Source organism: Mobula birostris, chromosome 24 (genome assembly GCF_030028105.1).
Source record: "Mobula birostris isolate sMobBir1 chromosome 24, sMobBir1.hap1, whole genome shotgun sequence".
Classification (NCBI taxonomy): Eukaryota; Metazoa; Chordata; class Chondrichthyes; order Myliobatiformes; family Myliobatidae; genus Mobula; species Mobula birostris.
Window position 1 is genome coordinate 51,267,247 of NC_092393.1, and position 21,321 is coordinate 51,288,567.

The 21,321-nt window shown below is 46.1% G+C and overlaps 1 protein-coding gene and 1 long non-coding RNA gene across 3 annotated transcripts in view; one reads left to right on the top strand and one right to left on the bottom strand.

Annotated features, from left to right (window-relative positions):
* syngr2b (synaptogyrin 2b) overlaps positions 1 to 4,358 on the bottom strand; it is a 58,525-nt gene extending 54,167 nt beyond the window's left edge. Inside the window, exon 1 of the mRNA XM_072242453.1 lies at positions 4,059 to 4,358. Within this exon, the coding sequence (XP_072098554.1) occupies positions 4,059 to 4,157 (99 nt within the window). The 5' untranslated portion in view covers positions 4,158 to 4,358. The remainder of the gene's footprint in view (positions 1 to 4,058) is intronic.
* Positions 4,157 to 17,419, top strand: LOC140187293 (uncharacterized). 2 transcript variants are annotated; one of them, XR_011883053.1, is made up of 3 exons: positions 4,157 to 4,388; positions 15,621 to 15,746; positions 17,042 to 17,419. It is a non-coding gene; the product is annotated as an uncharacterized lncRNA (long non-coding RNA). The 2 variants fall into 2 exon arrangements; XR_011883054.1 differs by lacking the exon at positions 17,042 to 17,419 and adding an exon at positions 16,213 to 16,297.
* The last annotated feature ends 3,902 nt before the right edge of the window (positions 17,420 to 21,321 follow it).

Consider the following 21,321-nt stretch of genomic DNA (forward strand, 5'->3'; position numbering starts at 1 on the left):
ATGGTAGGGTGAAGGAACCATAGGTGACAAGTGAGGTGGAAAATCTAGTCAGGTGGAAGAAGGCAGCATACCTGAGGTTTAGGAAGCAAGGATCAGATGGCTCTATTGAGGAATATAGGGAAGCAAGAAAGGAGCTTAAGAAGGGGGCATGAGAAGGCCTTGGCAAGTAGGGTAAAGGAAAACCCCAAGGCATTCTTCAATTATGTGAAGAAAAAAAGGATGACTGAAGTGAAGATAGGACCGATTAGAGATAAAAGTGGGAAGATGTGCCTGGAGGCTGTGGAAGTGAGCGAGGTCCTCAATGAATACTTCTCTTCGGTATTCACCAATGGGAGGGAACTTGATGATGGTGAGGACAATATGAGTGAGGTTGATGTTCTGGAGCATGTTGATATTAAGGGAGAGGAGGTTTTGGAGTTGTTAAAATACATTAGGATGGATAAGTCCCCGGGGCCTGACGGAATATTCCCCAGGCTGCTCCACGAGGCGAGGGAAGCGATTGCTGAGCCTCTGGCGAGGATCTTTATGTCCTCGTTGTCCACGGGAATGGTACCGGAGGATTGGGGGGAGGTGAATGTTGTCCCCTTGTTCAAAAAAGGTAGTAGGGATAGTCCGGGTAATTATAGACCAGTGAGCCTTACGTCTGTGGTGGGAAAGCTGTTGGAAAAGATTCTTAGAGATAGGATCTCTGGGCATTTAGAGAATCATGTTCTGATCAGAGACAGTCAGCATGGCTTTGTGAAAGGCAGATCGTGTCTAACAAGCCTGATAGAGTTCTTTGAGGAGGTGACCAGGCATATAGATGAGGGTAGTGCAGTGGATGTGATCTATATGGATTTTAGTAAGGCATTTGACAAGGTTCCACACGGTAGGCTTATTCAGAAAGTCAGAAGGCATGGGATCCAGGGAAGTTTGGCCAAGTGGATTCAGAACTGGCTTGCCTGCAGAAGGCAGAGGGTCGTGGTGGAGGGAGTACATTCAGATTGGAGGATTGTGACTAGTGGTGTCCCACAAGGATCTGTTCTGGGACCTTTACTTTTCGTGATTTTTATTAACGACCTGGATGTGGGGGTAGAAAGGTGGGTTGGCAAGTTTGCAGACGACACAAAGGTTGGTGGTGTTGTAGATAGTGTAGAGGATTGTCAAAGATTGCAGAGAGACATTGATAGGATGAAGAAGTGGGCTGAGAAGTGGCAGATGGAGTTCAACCTGGAGAAGTGTGAGGTGGTACACTTTGGAAGGACAAACTCCAAGGCAGAGTACGAAGTAAATGGCAGGATACTTGGTAGTGTGGAGGAGCAGAGGGATCTGGGGGTACATGTCCACAGATCCCTGAAAGTTGCCTCACAGGTGGATAGGGTAGTTAAGAAAGCTTATGGGGTGTTAGCTTTCATAAGTTGAGGAACAGAGTTTAAGAGTCGTGATGTAATGATGCAGCTCTATAAAACTCTGGTTAGGCCACACTTGGAGTACTGTGTCCAGTTCTGGTTGCCTCTCTATAGGAAGGATGTGGAAGCATTTGAAAGGGTACCGAGGAGATTTACCAGGATGCTGCCTGGTTTAGAGAGTATGTATTATGATCAGAGATTAAGGGAGCTAGGGCTTTACTCTTTGGAGAGAAGGAGGATGAGAGGAGGCATGATAGAGGTGTACAAGATAATAAGAGGAATAGATAGAGTGGATAGCCAGCGCCTCTTCCCCAGGGCACCACTGCTCAATATAAGAGGACATGGCTTTAAGGTAAGGGGTGGGAAGTTCAAGGGGGATATTAGAGGAAGGTTTTTTTACTCAGAGAGTGGTTGGTGCGTGGAATGCACTGCCTGAGTCAGTGGTGGAGGCAGATACACTAGTGAAGTTTAAGAGACTACTAGACAGGTATATGGAGGAATTTAAGGTGGGGGCTTATATGGGAGGCAGAGTTTGAGGGTCGGCACAACATTGTGGGTCGAAGGGCCTGTACTGTGCTGTACTCTTCTATGTTCTAAGAGTTTCAGTTGCCGTCCAAACTTCAGAATAAGGAAGAAATGTGATCTAAGGGACTTTGATTGTTGGTGCCAGATAGGGTGGTTTCAGTACCTCAAAAACAACTGATCTCCTGGGAATTTTTTTTACGCACTACAGTCTCAATAAAGTTTACAGAGAATGGTGTGAAAAACAATTTTTAAAAAAAAACATCCAGCTCTCTGAGCAAAAACGCCTTAATGGGAGAGGTCAGAGGTGAGTGGCCAGACTGCTCCAAGCTGACAGGAAGGGGACAATAACCATGCAACTGTGAACGCACAACACGTCAAACCTCGAAGTGGATGGACGATGGCAGGAGAAGACGACAAGGGGTTCTAACTCCTGTACCTAATAAAGTGGCCACTGAGTGTAATTTCGGGGTCTGGAATCTATGAGGGGAAGTTCCTGAGTAATGAAAGCCATTCCTGTGCTGTATCTGCCAGAACCAGAGGAAAATATACAAACCTGCGCAATGTCAAACTGGGAAAAGCAAGAGCGCCACTAAAAGAGAATGAGGAAGTGTGGGTTAAAAATCCTCCCGATTCTGGGCTGACATACGATCACATAAACCAATAGTAGCAACACAAGCCCCACCCCCCAAAAAACTAGGCCGGAGCTATCATTCTGCTCAAGTTCGGAGAGGCCAAGTCGTAAAATCTTAAAACAAAATCAGAGCCCCCTCCCACAAAAAAACGCTCCGTGTCATTCGCCCATGAAGCCTCGGCGTATAACTTCAGTTAAACGCGCTGTATAAATGTGCCAGCCTCTGCGAACAGGCCACAGATTCTAAAACACGGAAGAAGGCAGATACCAGTCCCGCCTTCTCTCCACACACCTTGGTGCGCCTACAAAACGAGCAACACGACTTGCAAAATAAAAGAGCTTTTTTTTTATTAAAGCCTCATTATTGGCGCCGTGTAACGGGGAAGGTGACGGCGGGATGGAAGCATTCGGTAGGAAGGAGCCCAAGTCTCTCTCTGGCTTTTCATAGTAGTCACACAGGGAAGCCGGGAGAAGTCACCCTATCCCCGTCTTAATTACATAGACCAGTACAGCACAGGAACAGGCCATTCGGCCCAATGTTGAGCAGAACCAGCAACTGCCAACCAAACCGGCCGTCGGAATGTTTGCAAGGAGGCAGCTGGTATTCCATAAGACATAGCAGCAGAATCAGGCCATCGAGTCTACTCCGCCAATCAATCATAGTTGATCCTTTTAGTTCCTCCTCCTCAACCCAAATTCCCAGCCTTCTCCCCGTAACCTTTGATGCCCTGTCCAATCAAGAAAATCTCTGCCTTAAATACACCCAACGACCTGGCTTCCACAGCTGCACGTGGCAACAAATTCATCACCCTTGGGCTAAAGAAATTTCTCTGCATCTCTGTTTTGAAAGGGCGCCCCTCTATCCCGAGGCTGTGTCCTCTTGTCCAAGACTCCCACCATGGGAAACATCCTTTCCTCTGTCCAGGCCTTTCAACATTCCAAAGTTTTCAATTAAAACCATCAAACGTTCCTCGTATGATAACCCTTTCATTCCTGGAATCATCCTTGTGAACCTCCTCTGGACTCACTCCAATGCCAGCACATCTTTTCTGAGATGGAGGGCCCAAAACTGCTGACCATACTCAAGGCTGAGGCCTTAGCAGTAGCTTATAAAGCCTCAGCATCACATCCTTGCTCCCTCCCTCTCTCCTCCTTGCAGCAACCCCGCCGTTGAAAGTACGGTTCATCCCGGACATGTGATTTCTCGGCGTCAGAGTGGAAGCCGTTGGAAAAACACGGATATTTGCCCTGTACCGGGGCCTGGTCACAAAGGACAATAAACCAAAGAAACACAAGTTGCAAAAAACAACTGTCACCAACTCTTGCCCATGCGTTTGCCAGACTCTGCTGAAGTTTAGCAGCGCCATTTGAAGTTTTTGCGGAGGCCATTCTCGCTTCCTAGATCTGGCTGTGCCAAGTGCCACCCGTTCCTGAAACTGACCGGTAGCCCGACCCACCTCCGCCACAGAAGCCCAATACTGGGGTCCCCGACCCCCCCCCCCCCCGTCACTCACCCAGCTTACGATCCGAGCGATAACATACGGCTTCTGGAGAAAGTTCTTCAGATCAAACGCCCCGCCCGCCATGGCTGCGCCGTACGCGTTTCCTTCCATCTCGCCCGCTGCCGGAGGTGGTCGGGAAAGCTTTTCTTTCTCTTGCTTTTGCAGGGGAGGGAATGAGGGGAGAAATGTGAGCCGCCGGGGCGAGGACTGCGGGTTAATGCCTCCGTTCGGAGTTCCCGGACCGCACTGCAACCTCACGGAACACGTCAGTGCACTGAGCGAGTGAGAGTGAAAGGGTCAGGACATCATGTGACGGCACCTGAACCGGAGTCAACAACACCAGTACGTACGGCGGAGTTGGCGTGTTCCACTTACAGCTCGCTACCCCGCGCAGCAGAACGCTTCCAAACAGCAGCAGTGGGAAAACTCACACACAGTGCTACAGGGGAGGAGGCTGGAAGAAGCTAGTTTAACAAAACATTCCGAATATTATTCAGGGTTTGTTGTATTTTTTTTCCCAGTCTCGAAGGATTTGAGAGACCGCAGAAGCTGCAATCTGCAGTAACAAGATATACTGGAGGAACTCAGTGGGTCGGGCTGCATCTGGGGGGTGGGGGAGAGATTTTCGGATAATGTACAGTTAGTGGGGGGGGGGGGGAGTGGAAAGGAGAGTTTCAACCCGAAACGTCGACCATCCCCCACACTCACCACACCAAATCCCCCTTATCCCACCACATCTCAGCCCACTCCTCATCGCCCATCCCTCTCCACTCCCCGACTCCTTCACATCACCAGGCTCCCCTCCCGCCTCATCCCATCAACTCCCCCGTTTCATCCCATCACCCGCCCCCTCCGCCTCATCCCATCACCCGCCCCCTCTGCCTCATCCCATCACCCGCCCCTGTCTCATCCCATCACCCACCCCACCCCCGTCTCATCCCATCACCCGCCCCACCTCCCCATCTCATCCCATCACCCACCCCACCCCCCCATCTCATCCCGTCACCCACCCCGTCTCTTCCCATCACCCACCCCACCCCCCGTCTCATCCCATCACCCGCCCCCTGTCTCATCCCATCACCCCCCGTCTCATCCTATCACCCGCCCCATCTCATCCCATCACCCCCCGTCTCTTCCCATCAACCCCTCGTCTCATCCCATCACCCGCCCCTCGTCTCATTCCATCACCCCCCCATCTCATCCCATCACCCCCCCACCTGTCTTATCCCATCACCCGCCCCGTCTCATCCCATCACCCCCCCGTCTCGTCCCATCACCCACCCCACCCCCGTCTCATCCCATCACCCACCCCACCCCCCCATCTCATCCCATCACCTGCCCCACCTCCCCATCTCGTCCCATCACCCACCCCACCCCCCATCTCATCCCATCACCCGCCCCATCTCATCCCATCACCGCCCCACCCCCATCTCATCCCATCACCCGCCATGGACAGGCCATACAACTGCCTTTACAGAGTACACTGGGATTGCGCTCAGAAGCCAGATGCCCCGAGCTATAACAGCATTGCGCTAACTGCTATACAGTACAGTACTACAGTGCAGCCCAGTGCTGTGCCACTTATAGGAGTGAGCGGCATTTTGACTCATTTTGTGAATCTGCCATTAATCCCAGTTTTTGCAAGCGTTCTTTTAAATACCTCCCTAGTTAGAATTTTATTTTTAATTGCTCCTATGTCCGCTTTGATTCTCTGAAGAGAACCTAAAGCAGATCTCCAGAGAGAAACAAAGTTAACATCTTTCAATCCAGTGAAATGTTTCTCTCACGCTCTATCCCCTTCTCATTCTGACCTACGTATACTATATGTGGCTTCCTTTTCTGCAAATAGTGAGGCCCAAGGTAGATTGAGGAGCATCAGCTGTCTAAGTATCTAGTAACATACTGGGTAACTCACTTTCTGTTAGCTATTTCTGCTGCAAGTGTGACATTGACTAAGTTATCTCACCACCAGCACAGCCTGAGCTGCTAAGTACGGACCTACTGTCTTGCTTTTGGCGACTTTTACCTGCCTTTATTTCTCAGTTCGAAATGTCAACTGTACTTTTTTCTTTAGATGCTGCCTGGCCTGCTGAGTTCCTCCAGCATTTTGTGTGTGTTGCTTAGATTTCCAGCATCTGCAGATTTTTGGGACCTGCCTTTATTTCCTAGCTTTCGTTCATTTTCTCTTCTACTAACTACACATTATCCCACTGCCTGGGTGACCTCACCACGACAGAAATATTCTCTTTGTCCTTTCCACCCCCCCTTCCACATTTACTACAACTTAGAATGAAACATTAACACAAGAGATTCTGCAGATGCTGGAGATCCAGAGTTAACGCAAACACAAACTGGTGGTAGAGCTCAGCAGGTCTGGCAGCATCTATGGAAAGGAAGAGTCGATGATTTGGGCTGAGGCCTTACTGTATTTGTTTTCTTACTTTCCCAGTTCTGACAAAAGGGTTTCCCTGCTTCCACAGATGCTGCCTGGCCTACTGAGTGTTTTCACCATTTTCTGTTTCTATTACAAATTTTCAACACCCGCAGTTTATTTTTATTTTTGCAATGTTTCTCTTATCTGATTGAAGCACATCTAACATTTTCTCATTTTCTTTTTTCAAGCATCCAGCATTTGTGCTGATCCAACATCTAACCACATCCTCCAAGAGAACCACAACCTTGTTGTGGTTTGGATGGTTGTGTGCCTCAAAGACCCAGAAAGTTGTGTTGGCTGGAATCGGGGCTTTATACTTTGGCTCTTGGTAGGGTCATCCATGCCAATTGAAAGGGTGGGGGACAGATTAAGAGTGGGTCATCAGCCCTCCAGGTTCGGGGGTTCAGCTCAGGGCTAACAACCTTGACTGGTAAAACAAAATTGTTATGGAAACAGCATCGAAAAATCCTTCTGCATCTGAGTGAGACAGTATTCCTTGGCCTTTACCTGGGACTTGCATGACTGACCGTGGTGAAAGCCAAGAGGAAGCTGCTGACATGATGAAGGAAACCCAGAGTTGAAGGACCTCCATTGCTGCCCTAAACGCCAGCAGGTAATGGGCAGTAAGTAAATATCTAACCACATGATATTACAACACTGCAGAATGGTAGTGTTCATTTAAATGGGTATCTTTGCTTTCTGTTCACCTACAGGGCATCTTTCCTTGCCTCTTTAACTCTGCTTTACCTGCCATGGGGCAGCACAGTAGCTAGCATAATATTTTATAACACCAGTAATCCCAATTCATTTTCCACTGCTGATTGTAAAGTGTTTGCATGTTCTCCCCGTGACCTTGTGGGTTTCCTGAGTGCTCTGGTTGTCTCCCACATTCCAAAGACGTTCTGGTTAGCTGGTTAATAGGATGGCGCAGGTATTGGGCCAGAAGGGCCTATCACCATAGTGTATCTCTAAGTAAACAATTCCTCAAAAGACACAAGGTGTTTGCTGCGTTAAAAGTAAAATAATTCAAATTCAGTCTGAGAGTGAAAGCATTGTGCAGAATCATAAAATGATGTGGCATGGAAGAAAATCTTTCTTCAGTTTTAATTTTATTGAAAAAAACTGCCTAATTATGTCACACCCTGTCCTTTCTCCATAACTTTGCAATTTATTTTCCTCTAAGAGGATGTATGCTGACTTTTCTTTTGAAAGTCACTGCTGAATCTGCTTCAGCCGTCAGTCCATTAAAGTTCATTATAAATGCCTGGTGGAAGTCAGTCCTCAGTCACATGTTGTAAACTTTTGATCTAGTCATGCTGCAGTACCAAATAGCAGAAGGAGAGTAGAACAGACTATTATTCCCACTTTTTCAGAAAGGAACTCCTTTTCCATGGATTTCATTTGCAATTTGGTTAAGTCTGATTCTCCTGGTTTCTGGTGCTCCTTCCTGTGGAAACAGTTTATCTTCAATTATTTGATCCAAATATTATGGTTCCCTTAAAAAAAAGTCCCTCCAGCTACTGTAGCAATGAGTGGCAGATCGTTACATTTAAACAATATGTAAAAGGCACATTTTTATAAAGAGTAAACATCAGATCAAAATCCAGAACTCAAGCAACTTTCTGACATCTAGTTCCTTCTTGGCTGACGCCAGCACACCCTTGGGTTGTTCTGGTTGTTAATGCAAATGCCTCATTTCACTGTGTTTCGATGTACAATGCCTATAAAAAGTATCCCCCCCCCCCCGGTAAGTTTTCAGGTTTTATTGTTTTACAACATTGAATCACAGTGGATTTAATTTGGCTTTCTTGATACTGATCAACCAAAAAATACTATTTCGCGTCAAAGTGAAAACAGATTTCTACAAATTGGTTTAAATCAATTACAAATATAAAACACAAAATAATCAATTACACAAGTCAGTATTTAGTAGAAGCACCTTTGGCAGCATTTATAGTCTTGAGTCTGTGTGGATAGGTCTCTATCAGCTTTGCACATTTGGAGACTGCAAATTTTCCCCGTTCTTCTTTACAAAGCTGCTCGAGCTCTGTCAGATTGCATGGGGATCGTGAGTGAACAGCCCTGTTGAATTCCAGCCACAAATTCTCAATTGGGTTGAAGTCTGGACTCTGACTTGGCCACTCCAGGACATTAACTTTGTTCTTGCTAAGTCATTCTTGTGTAGCTTTGGCTTTATGCTTGGGGTCATTGTCTTGCTGGAAAACAACTTTTCTCCCAAGTCACAGTTCTCTTGCAGACTGCATCAAATTTTCCTCCAGGATTTCCCTGTATTTTGCTGCAATCATTTTACCCTTTACCTTCACAAGACTTCCAGGTCCTGCTGCAGTGAAGCATCCCCACAGCATGATGCAGCCACCACCATGCTTCACAGTAGGGATGGTGTGATCTTAATGATGTGCAGTGTTTGGCAGCATTTAGTCTGATTGCCATGAAGCTCAATTTTGGTTTCATCAGGCCATAGAACCTTCTTCCAGCTGACTTCAGTCTTCCACATGCTTTCTGGCAAACTCTCGCCAAGATTTCATGTGAGTTTTTTTTCAACAGCAGCTTTCTCTTTGCCACTCTTCCATAAAGCTGCAACTGGTGAAGCACCAAGGCAACAGTTGTTGTTGGTGAAGTCTCTCCCACCTCAACCATTCAACCATTCCTCCAGAGTTGTCATAGGTCTCTTGGTGGCCTCCCTCACCAGTCCCCTTCTTGCACGGTCACTCAGTTTTTGAGGACGGCCTGCTCTAGGCAGATTTACAGCTGAGTCATATTCTTTCCATTTCTTGATGATTAACTTAACTGTATTACAAGAGATAGTCAGTGACTTGGAAATTTTCTTGTATCTATCTCCTGACTTGTGCTTTTCAATAACCTTTTTGCAGAGTTACTTGGAGTGTTCTTTTGTCTTCATGGTGTAGTTTTTATCAGGATACTGACTCATTAGCAGTTGGACCCTCCATATCCGGGTGTATTTTTACTACATTCAATTGAAACATCTTGACTCTCCATCTGGAGGTGTGGAGGTTATCTCCGTTTAACTAATTATGTGACTTATGAAACCATTTGGCTGTACCAGTGATGATTTGGTGTGTCATATTAAAAGGGGTGAAAACTTATGCAATCATCTATTTTGTGTTTTTATATTTGTAATTAATTTAGATCACTTTGTAGAGATCTGTTTTCACTTTGACGCAAAAGAGTCTTTTTCTGTTGCTCAGTGTCAAAAATAAAGCCAAATTAAATCCTCTGTATGTGGTGACCCACTTTTTACACAAGCGAACTGGCTCACAAAATAGCCCACGCGCTACATTGGTGACCCCGACGGTCCAAACGGGATTTGGACCAAAGATGATCGACTCTTCATCTGTTCACGCAGTTTCGCTAAAACTGCCAACTTTCTGGATGCTGCGACCACGCGTGTGGTTTGACCAAGCAGAAGCCCAGTTCCAGATTCGGCAGATATCTTTGGATTCCACACGTTACTATTACATGGTGAGCCCCCTTGACCAGGAGACAGCCGCACGGGTTGGGGATTTCATACAGTCACCCCCCAAAGAAGGCAAATGTGCAGCATTCAAAGCACTGCTCATAGGGACCTTTGACCTCTCACGGCGTGAGCAAGGTGCCCGCTTGCTGCACCTGGATGGTTTGGGAGACAGGCTGCCGTCAGCATTAATGAACGAAATGCTGGCCCTGGCTGAAGGACACAAGCCCTGCCTCATGTTTGAGCAGGCATTCCTGGAACAACTGCCTGAGGACATACATCTGCTGCCGGCCGACGCAGATTTCAGTGACCCCCGGAAGGTGGCGGCCCAGGCAGACATGCTGTGGAAAGCCAAGAGGGAGAGTGGGGCGTCCGTCGGACAGATTACCAAGCCACGCACCCAACAGCAGACCAGACCAGGCCCGGCAACAGAGCGCACACAACCCAGAGGAAGGAGTGAGGAGGCCAATGTACAGTGGTGTTTCTACCACCAGCGGTGGGGCACAGAAGCCCACCGTTGTCGCCCGCCCTGCATGTTCACGGGAAACGCCAGGGCCAGCCGCCGCTAATAGCTACAGCAGCTGGCCACCAGGATAGCCTCCTGTACGTCTGGGACAAACAGTCGGGACACCGCTTCTCGGTCGACACCGGAGCGGAGATAAGCGTCTTACCCCCGACAGGGTATGACACCCGCAACGGAGACGGGAACCATCCTGAGGGCCGCAAACGGCAGCACGATTCAGACCTACGGCACCCGCACAGTGCAGCTACAGTTCGGCACCAGCCAGTTCACGTGGGACTTCACACTGGCAGCCGTGGCCCAACCACTCCTGGGGGCGGACTTCTTGCGAGCCCACAGCCTGCTGGTCGACTTGCAAGGGAAAAGACTGGTCCATGCCAAGACTTTCCAGATGTTCTCCCTGGGTGAAGCCAAGTTGCCGGCCCCACACCTGGACTCCATCACGCTGTCTGATAATGAATTCACCAGAATCCTGGCGGACTTTCCATTGGTTCTGGCACTGCAGTTCACAGCAGCCATGCCCAGACATGGAGTACAGCACCACATTCCGACCCAGGGACTACCCCTCCATGCCCGTGCACGAAGGCTCTCCCCGGACAAGCTCTGCCTGGCGAAGGAGGAGTTCAAGAGGATGGAGGAATTGGGGATCGTACGGCGGTCTGACAGCCCATGGGCCTCCCCCCTGCACATGGTGCCCAAAGCAGCCGGGGGCTGGAGATCATGCAGCGACTACCGCAGACTAAACGAGGCTACAACTCCAGACCGCTACCCCATGCCGCACATACAGGACTTTGCAGCAAACCTGCACGGGGCAAGCATCTTTTCCAAAGTAGACCTCGTCTGGGGGTACCATCAAATCCCAGTACACCCTGAAGACATCCCCAAAACAGCACTCATCACCCCGTTCGATCTGGTCGAATTCCTCTGAATGCCATTTGGCCTGAAGAATGCTGCACAGACGTTCCAGCGACTAATGGATGCGGTGGGACGCGACCTGGACTTTGCGTTCATCTATTTGGACAACATCCTCATAGCCAGCGGTAGTCGTCAGGAGCATCTGTCCCACCTCCACCAGCTCTACTCCCGCCTGAGTGATTTCGGCCTCACGATCAACCCGGCCAAATGTCAGTTCGGACTTGATACCATCGACTTCCTGGGCCACAGGATTACCAAAGACGGGGCAACACCTCTGCCCACTTCGCCCGGCCCAACACAGTCAAAAGCCTGCAGGAGTTCGTTGGTATGGTGAACTTCTACCACCGCTTCCTCCCCTCCGCAGCCCGTATCATGCGCCCTTTGTTCACCCTGATGTCGGGTAAAGGCAAGGACATTACTTGGGACGAAGAGGCCGCGGCCACTTTCATTAAAGCCAGGGAAGCCTTGGCAGATGCCGCGATGCTGGTGCACCCCAGAACAGACGTTTCAACCGCCCTCACAGTGGACGCATCCAACACAGCAGTCGGTGGGGTGCTGGAGCAACTCATCGAGGGGCGCTGGCAACCCCTGGCGTTCTTCAGCAGGCACCTACGGCCACCCGAACTCAAGTACAATGCCTTCGACCGGGAGCTGTTGGAACTATATCTGGCAATCCGGCATTTCAGATACTTCTTAGAAGGCAGGCCTTTCACTGCATTCACGGACCACAAACCATTGACCTTCGCATTCACGAAGGTATCCAATCCCTGGTCGGCCCGCCAGCAGCGACATCTGCCCTACATCTCCGAGTACACGACAGACATCCAGCATGTCTCAGGAAAGGACAACGTCGTGGCGGACGCACTCTCCAGACCAGCTATCCAGGCCCTGTCCTGGGGGGTGGACTATGCAGCACTGGCAGAGGCGCAGCAGGCAGACGACGAGATGCCCAGCTGCAGGACCGCAGTCTTGGGTTTGCTGCTGCAAGACTTCCTCGTAGGCCCGGTGAGAGGACCCTTCTGTGTGACATGGCTACCGGCCAACCTCACCCCATCGTCCCGGCAGCCCGGCGGCGGCGAGTTTTCGACTCCATACATGGTTTGGCACACCCATCTATCAGGACAACCGTCCGGATGGTCTCCAGCAAGTTCATGTGGCACGGACTTCGCAAACAGGTCAGTGAATGGGTGAAAACGTGCACGCAGTGCCAAACAGCCAAGGTGCAGCGGCACACCAAAGCCCCACCGCAGCAGTTCGAACCCACCCGACGGAGGTTCGACCACATTCATGTGGATATCGTGGGGCCCCTGCCAGTGTTGCGAGGAGTGCGGTACCTCCTAACTATGGTACACCGGTTCACTGGATGGCCAGAGGCAGTCCCGCTCAACGACACCACCACCGATTCCTGCGCCTCAGCGCTGATTGCAACCTGGGTAGCACGCTTCGGGATACCGGCCCACATTACCTCCGACAGAGGCGCCCAGTTCACCTCCAGCCTGTGGTCGGCTGTGGCCAGCCTGTTGGGAACACAATTACACCACACAACTGCCTACCACCCACAGTCAAACGGACCAGTGGAATGCTTCCACCTTCACTTAAAGTCGGCTCTCATGGCCCACCTGAAAGGGCTTAACTGGGTGGACGAGCTTCCCTGGGTCCTGCTTGGAATCCGCACTGCACCCAAAGAGGATCTGCACACCTCGTCGGCCGAGCTGGTGTACGGCACACCCCTGGTCATCCCAGGAGAGTTCATACCAGCCTCAAGGGGACAAGAGGAAGAACTCGCAGCAGTCCTGGACAGACTATGTGAAAGGCTCGGCAACCTGGCCCCTGTACCGACTTCACAACACAGACAGATTCCGACCTGCGTACCCAAAGACTTGCAGAACTGTAAGTTTGTATTTGTACGAAGGGGCGCACACTGGGCACTGCTACAGCGGCCGTACAAGGGGCCGTTCAAGGTGATCAGTAACAACGGATCCACGTACGTTCTGGACATTGGGGGAGGAAGAGGAGGTTTTCACGGTGGACCAACTCAAACCAGTCCATGTGGACTTGACGCAGCCGGTCGAGGTTCAGGCACCATGGTGCAGAGGCAGACCACCCAAACAGAGACTGATCCAGACTGTGGACATTGGGGTTGTATCGCCGGTTCTGGGGGGCGGGGGGGGTGGTTATGTGGCGACCCACTTCCTACACAAGCGAACCAGCTCACAAGATAGCCCGTGTGCGGGGAGAGACTTTTGTAATGCACCTCTGATGTCATTTCTGCCCGGAGAGGGCTGGAAGGGAACTGCTTAAAAGCCAGTGCCGTGAAGTTTGAATAAACGAGTCTCGAGTGCAACTTACAGACTGCATGTCGTTATTTCTAGCTCGGTGTGTAGCACATCGCTACATGTGATTCAATGTTATATAACAATTATAGCACGGAAACAGGCCATCTTGGCCCTTCTAGTCTGAGCCAAACTCCTACCCTCACCTAGTCCCACCGACCTGCACTCGGTCCATAACCTTCCATTCCCTTCCTGTCCCTATATCTGTCCAATTTAACTTTAAATGACAACATCGAACCTGCCTCAACCACTTCTGCTGGAAGCTCGTTCCACACAGCCGCCACTCTCTGAGTAAAGAAGTTCCCCCTCATATTACCGCCAAACTTTTGCCCTTTAACTCTCAACTCATGTCCTCTTGTTTGAATCTCCCCCACTCTCAATGAAAAAAGCCTATCCACGTCAACTCTATCAATCCCCCGCTATCAAATTTTAAATACCTCTATCAAGTCCCCTCTCAACCTTCTATGCTTCAAAGAATAAAGACCCAACTTGTTCAACCTTTCTCTGTAACTTAGGAGATGAAACCCAGGCAATATTTTAGTAAACCTCCTCTGTACTCTCAATTTTATTGACATCTTTCCTATAATTCGGTGACCAGAACTGTACACAATACTCCAAATTTGGCCTTACCAATGCCTTATACAATTTCAACATTACATCCCAACTCCTATACTCAATGCTCTGATTAATAAAGGCCAGCATACCAAAAGCTTTCTTCACCACCCTATCCACATGAGATCCACCTTCAGGGAACTATGCACCATTATTCCTAGATCCCTCTGTTCTACAGCATTCTTCAATGCCCTACCATTTACCATGTATGTCCTATTTTGATTAGTCCTACCAAAATGTAGCACCTCACATTTTTCAGCATTAAACTCCATCTGCCATCTTTCAGCCCACTCTTCTAACTGGCCTAAATCTCTCTGCAAGCTTTGAAAACCTACTTCATTATCCACAACACCACCTATCTTAGTATCATCTGCATACTTACTAATCCAATTTACCACCCCATCATCCAGATCATTAATATATATTACAAACAACATTGGACCCAGTACAGATCCCTGAGGCACACTGCTACACACCGTCCTCCAATCTGACACAAGTTATCCACCACTGCTCTCTGACGTTTCCCATCCAGCCACTGCTGAATCCATTTTACTACTTCAATATTAATGCCTAATGATCGAACCTTCCTAACTAACCTTCCGTGTTGAACCTTGTCAAAGGCCTTACTGAAGTCCATATAGACAACATCCACCGCTTTACCCTCGTCAACTTTCCTAGTAACCTCATCAAAAAATTCAGTAAGATTTGTCAAACATGACCTTCCACGCACAAATCCATGTTGACTGTTCCTAATCAGATCTTTCCATCCAGATAATTATATATACCATCTCTAAGAATACTTTCCATCAATTTACCCACCACTGACGTCAAACTCACAGGCCAAATAAAACAATAAAACAGTACTTATAAAACAATAAAATGTGAAAACTTTTGCAGTTGGGAGGTGGGGTGAATACTTTTTATAGGCACTGTACATATGATAAAATAAATGAATCTGAAAATTTTCTACAGTTGAGATGGAACTTGCCTTTGTTATTTCAAGATTCTGATTATTTCAGCATCAGAATCAGGTTTAATAATGCCGCCATATGTTGTGAAATTTGTTATGTGGCAGCAGTACATTGCAACACATAATTAAAATCCATAATTTACAGTAAATATATACTGTATATAGATTTAAAAAAGTTAAATTAGTGCAAAAAGAGAAAAATAGTAGTGAAGTGGTGTTCATGGGTTCATGTCCATTCAGAAATCTGATGGCAGAGGGGAAGTAGCTGGTCCTGAATTGTTGAATGTTTGTCTTCAGGTTCCTGTATCTCCTCCCTGGTGATAGCAATAAGAAGAGGGCATGTCCTGGGTGATGGGACTCCTTAATGATGGATGCTGCCTTTTTGAGGCATCACTCCTTGAAGATGGCCTGGATACTACAGAGGTCAGTGACCATGCTGGAGCTTACTAAGTTTACATCTTTCTGCAGCTTATTTTGATGCTGTGCAGCACCCCCCCCCCCATACCAGAAGGTGATGCAGCTAGTTAGGATGCTCTCCATTGTACCTCTGTAGAAATCTGTGTGTGTCTTTGGTGACATACCAAATCTGCTAAAGCACAGTCATGTTCTTCACCGGCCTTTCTGCTTTTACTCTGTCAACTCGATGTCATCCAAAACTCGACTTGTGAAATGATGTGTATAAATATCAAAGGTCAAATTGTCTCTAAAAATTGTTGTCTACACTTACAATTAGAGGAATCAATACAGAAGTTCTCTTCCTGAGATTGAGAATAACTTACTTCCAGTTTTGCAGGTTTTGAAGTGAACCGACACTGTACAACTCATGCTCAGTACTATTTATTTATTTACTTTTTTTTCCTATTTGCCCGGTTTGTCTTTTTTTTTGTAGAGCACATTAGTTGTTTGTCAGCCTTCACTGATTCTATTGTAATTCTCGGTTCTACTGTGAATACCTGCAAGAAAATGAATCTCAGGTTAGTAGATGGTAATATCTATATTTACTTTGTGCTTTTTGAGCCTTTAAGTATTCAATGAAGCCATTAATTGAGGATATTAAGAAATCATCTTGAACCTATGTAACCTCTGACTAAAAGAATAATTGGGACTGAATAGGAATTTCTGAACTGAAGTAAAGTCTATCTTCAGCAGTTAGCTAAATCCGGCTTATACTAGTTCTCCCTTGGTTTGCAGGGAGACATTGAGAGTTTAATAACATTGTACATTGTACCCTCGTTTGATTAGGGAGAGGAGGACTCACCAATAAGGACAGGAATGAACATCCATCTGTAATTAAGTCAAGGCCTAGCAAAGGGAATAACCGATAAGGACTGGAAGCACATCCATCTGTAATTAAGCCTTGATCTAGCAGACTCTCTTATCTGTAACTAAGTTTCTCACCAACAGACTTAGTGGGCGTACCAGTTCAAATAACATCTTGCAACAGTAATGTATGGGGCTTACTATGTATAAATATACGGCTGTAACCTGACCAAGAGGGTCCACTTGTCAGATGGTGGCAGTACTTACGTGCCTTCCCTCTGACAACTGGGTCTCAAACTCCTGCAGGAGGGTACGCAATAAACTGAGGTAACTATAAGAAGCTGGTCTCCTGAGTTTTATTGAGTTTCGACTTTAACATAATGGAAATGCAAACTCTTGGAGGTGGTTGGTGGGATTGTTATGTGTAAGATTTAAAGTAACTATTTATGTCTTGCCAGGTACTGTTGCCACAAAACAACAAATTTCATTACAGATGTCATTGATACGGAACTGCTGGCTCCTATGGAAAGAAGTAAAAAAAAGTTGATGTTTCAGGCTGAGACCCTCCATCAGGACTTTTGATAGATCAGGGGTTCCCAATCTGGAATCCATGGACTCTTTGCTTAATGGTATTGGTCCATGGCATGAAAAAGGTTGGGATAGATCCTGCCTGAACTCCTGAGTTCCTCCAGCATGTTGTGCACGTTACTCTGGATTTCCAACCTCTGCAGACTCTCTTCTGTTTCTGTTAGTTTCTGATGCATGGCCTCAAGGTTTTTTCAGATCCTCTGTAACTACATTACTTGTAACTACATAAATTGCTCTGTTCACAGTTCTCCAAATACAGTTATATATTTTTGACTTATAGTTATTAACTCTGTATTTTCTATGCCATTTTACAGCCAGAGCTAGTGAACATCTCTGACCACCAATTTTAAAATGTAGTCACTATTGTTTTGAAGGGTGATTATTAGTTTGTCTTTTATTTTCAGGTCCTGGTCATTGTGCAGTGTCTCAAGCTTAAACTAAGGTTTCAGAGCATCTTATTAACTTGGATTCTTGGAGACCAGCCTTTGTCTCTATTTAAAAATATCATTACAGAATAAACTGGACCTATGTAAAGCTGGTTCCAATTTATTGTATAAATATGAATAGCTAGTTCACAGACAATAAGAGTAGAATAAAAGTAATATCAGGGTAAAACTTGTCTTTTGTTTTTCAGGGTGTGGGATGAATGACATTCAATTGAATCTTTGAACAATGTTACGTTCCCCTGGGTATCTCAGAATGACCCAATTTCACTGTGGACATTCCATCTTTAATACTTTTTTGTTAATCATTTATACATAAAGTGCACCATCAAATACTAATGTTTCATCAGTTTTGATTGTTAATTAAATAGATCACAAAGTAATTTGTTATTTAGTTGAAATGTCTTTCATCCAGTATTGAGGAATTTAAAGACCACAAGTCACGAGAGCAGAATTAGGCCATTCAGTCCATCATGGCTGATTTATTTTCCCTCTCAACCCAGTTCTCCTGCCTTCTCCCCGTAACCTTTGATGCCCTTACTAACCAAGAACTTATTAACTTCCATTTTAAATATACCCAATGGATTGGCCTCCACAGCTATCTGTGCCAATGAATTTCACAGATGCACCACCTCTGGATAAAGAAATAACTCCTTATCTACGTTCTAAAGGGACGTCTCTTGTATTCTGAAGCTGTGCCTCTGGTCCTAGATTCTCCCACTATTGGAAACATCCTCTCCATGTTCACTCCACTTACACCACCATCATCCTACCCGTCTCTGAATTAAATTTCAAGTATAAGCTCTCAAAAATATGTTAGTATTACAGATGTTGACACAGAAGGATGAGCCATGATTATATCCAAGTCAATTTGTAATTCCAAAGCTACTGTTTTTGACGGCAACTTAAACCTTGTTTCATTAAGTTCATACACATAGGCTATCTATAATTTTGTTTGTCTTTAACTTTAGGGTTAATTTTCAGATTCCATGTGTTACCATGATTCACTGTATCCATTTTAGCAACAAGCAAGTTTTCTTCTTAGTGCTTAAACACTTCATTTAAGCTAATTGAATTTATAATGCAGTATTTATTGAAGTGTTCTGCTTTGTAAAATGATGATTGAAGAATTTAATTCCAATATTTAATGTGTCCAATGATAAATTTCTTTTAAGTTCGTTTCAGACTATGTCACTACTGACAGAGATGTTGATTAAACCAAATCTGCGGCTTTCATTGCCATTCAATAGATGATCTCAACCACACATTGTTGGCAGTTTTATTTAGAATTCACCTGAGGTTAATAAAGCCTAGCATTTAAGCTTATACATACAATATGCTGGAGGAACTCCAAGTCAGGCAGCATCTGTGGAGCGAATAGACAGTTGATGTTTTGGGTTGTGACCCTTCATCAGGAGATGAAGCCAGAATAAGAAGGTGGGAAGGAGAAAGAGTATAATTTACAAAGGGATAGTTGGAAGAGGTTAAGGGCTGAAAAATAAGGAATCAGATAGGACAGAACAGTGGACCATAGAAGAAAGGGAAAGCGAAGGGGCACCAGAGGGAGGTGGTGGGTAGGTGAGGAGAAGAGGACAGGTGTTTATGCCATCAGGTTGGGTCTGACCCAGAGGGAATATGAGGTATTCCTCCATCAACCTGAGTGAGGACACCTTGTTGCAGTACAGAAGGCCATGGGCCAACATACCAGAATAGGAATGGGAATGAAGTTGAAATGAAACAGGTGGCCTCCAGGAAATGCCACCTTTTGTGGCAGATGGAGCAAAGGTGCTCGACAAAGCAGTTCCCCCATTCTACGTTAGGTCTTACTGGTGTAGAGAAGGCCGCACTGGGTAGCATACTACTACTACTATGTCGACTCAGGCCTAGGGGGCCGGCGTTGGGCACGATGATGGACTCTCCACTTCTCCCTCTCCCTCATCAGTGTGTTCAGTTCATCTACATTAGCTGCGCCGCTGTCTTCTAGGAGCATGTTGACCATAGTCTTGGGAGGGCGCCCAAGGTTCATCCTCCCATGATTGGGCTCCCATGTGATGACTAGGCTGGCAGGTAGCTCGGGGTGGCGTAGCCAGTGCCCTGCTAGTTGCAGTCTTCTTGCCTCGATTTTAGTGGAGAGAATCGGTAGGTTGTTATAGAGTTCAATGTTCGTCATGTGCTGTTGCCAATTCATTTGGGTACCACAGGTGCATTTTAATATGAAGACAAATTGAATTTAATAGTACAAATAAGAATTGTAAGTACAGTTGCATAGTTCTGTGGCATTCGATCAGCAATATTACTGCAGTTTTAATATTTCTACTGAAACTCTCTAAACTGGTTGGTATTTCCAACAGCTCTAACTTGTATTTCACAGCTCTTTCATGTCTGTTTCCTTTTTCTCTAACTTCCCTCAATAAGCATCATCAACAGCTTATCATATTGATAACTCTGACTCCACATCATCAGTTGTGCTCCCTTTTGTCTTATCCTCAGTCATACAGCATGGAAATAGGCCATTCAGTCCACAACATCCACACTAACCAGTAGGCACTCATCCACATTAATCCCATCTTTCACCTCTTGGCCTAAAGTCTTCAATGTCCAGGCAATTCAAGTGCTCATATAGACACTTCTTAAATGCTGTTGACACTTCTGCAAATGTCAGGTAGTGGATTCAGGTTCTTGCCATTTTCTGAGTGAAGGAGGTCCTCCTCATATCTCCTTCATCCTAAATCTATGGCCTATAGTTATATTCACCTCTGTTAAGGCCAAATAATTTCTGCAGTCTACCTTTATCTATCATTTCATCAATTTAAATACCTCAGTCTTGTCTTCTCTGCCGCCTTAAGTTTACTTTCTCTTTTTCAACATAAGATTAACTCTGATATTTGCTGTCTTGCTTGTGATATTTGCTTTTGTTGGATTGGGCTGTAAAATTGTTATGTTTTTCTTGTAGTTTAAGTTCCTTATGCTTATTTGTATTTTTATATTATCACCTATATACCTAATATAAACGTGATTATATTATCAACACGTTTTATGCCTTAATCATAACTTCTGAAGAACTTTCAGATCACAAAAGCATCAGGATCCAATATTTTCAATTTTATTTTTCCAACATTGGCAGCTCTTTGATTTTTATTTTTCTGCTTTTACCACTCACCAGGAGTAACTTCCTTACCTCAATCTTCCCTTAACGGGATTCTAATAAACATTGCTAAACTATATGCTTAAAAATGCTCTCATACTTGATTATTTTTTCTGTCTTAATTTTATTTCCATTTTAATAAATGCCTTCAGACTTTCATCATCAACATGTTCATTAATAGCCTTCAAGGCTCTCAGTCCTGAATCCTGGTAATAGTCTGTCATTTCTTCTGCATATGAAATCCATACACAGTTATGGCATCCTTTCATACAGCACCAGGTAGGAGGTATTGGGGGAGGGGTGTTATTTACCCAACATTTTTCACTCTCCCTATTTTTTCGTTCTTTATCTTTAAGATGATGTGGGTTGTTTTTTTTGTCCTTCATACAGTTCAGGTTCCTGGAGAGAGTGAAAAACCGTTGGCTGTTGGTAATGGTTCGGTAATAAGAAAATATCTGAAGAGATTTGATTAGTCCAGATGTGCAAGATGAAAGAGGCAAGCTCGGCATCCACCTAATTCTACTGGAGAAAAATGTTGAAAGTAGTCCAAGTGCTCCTGAGG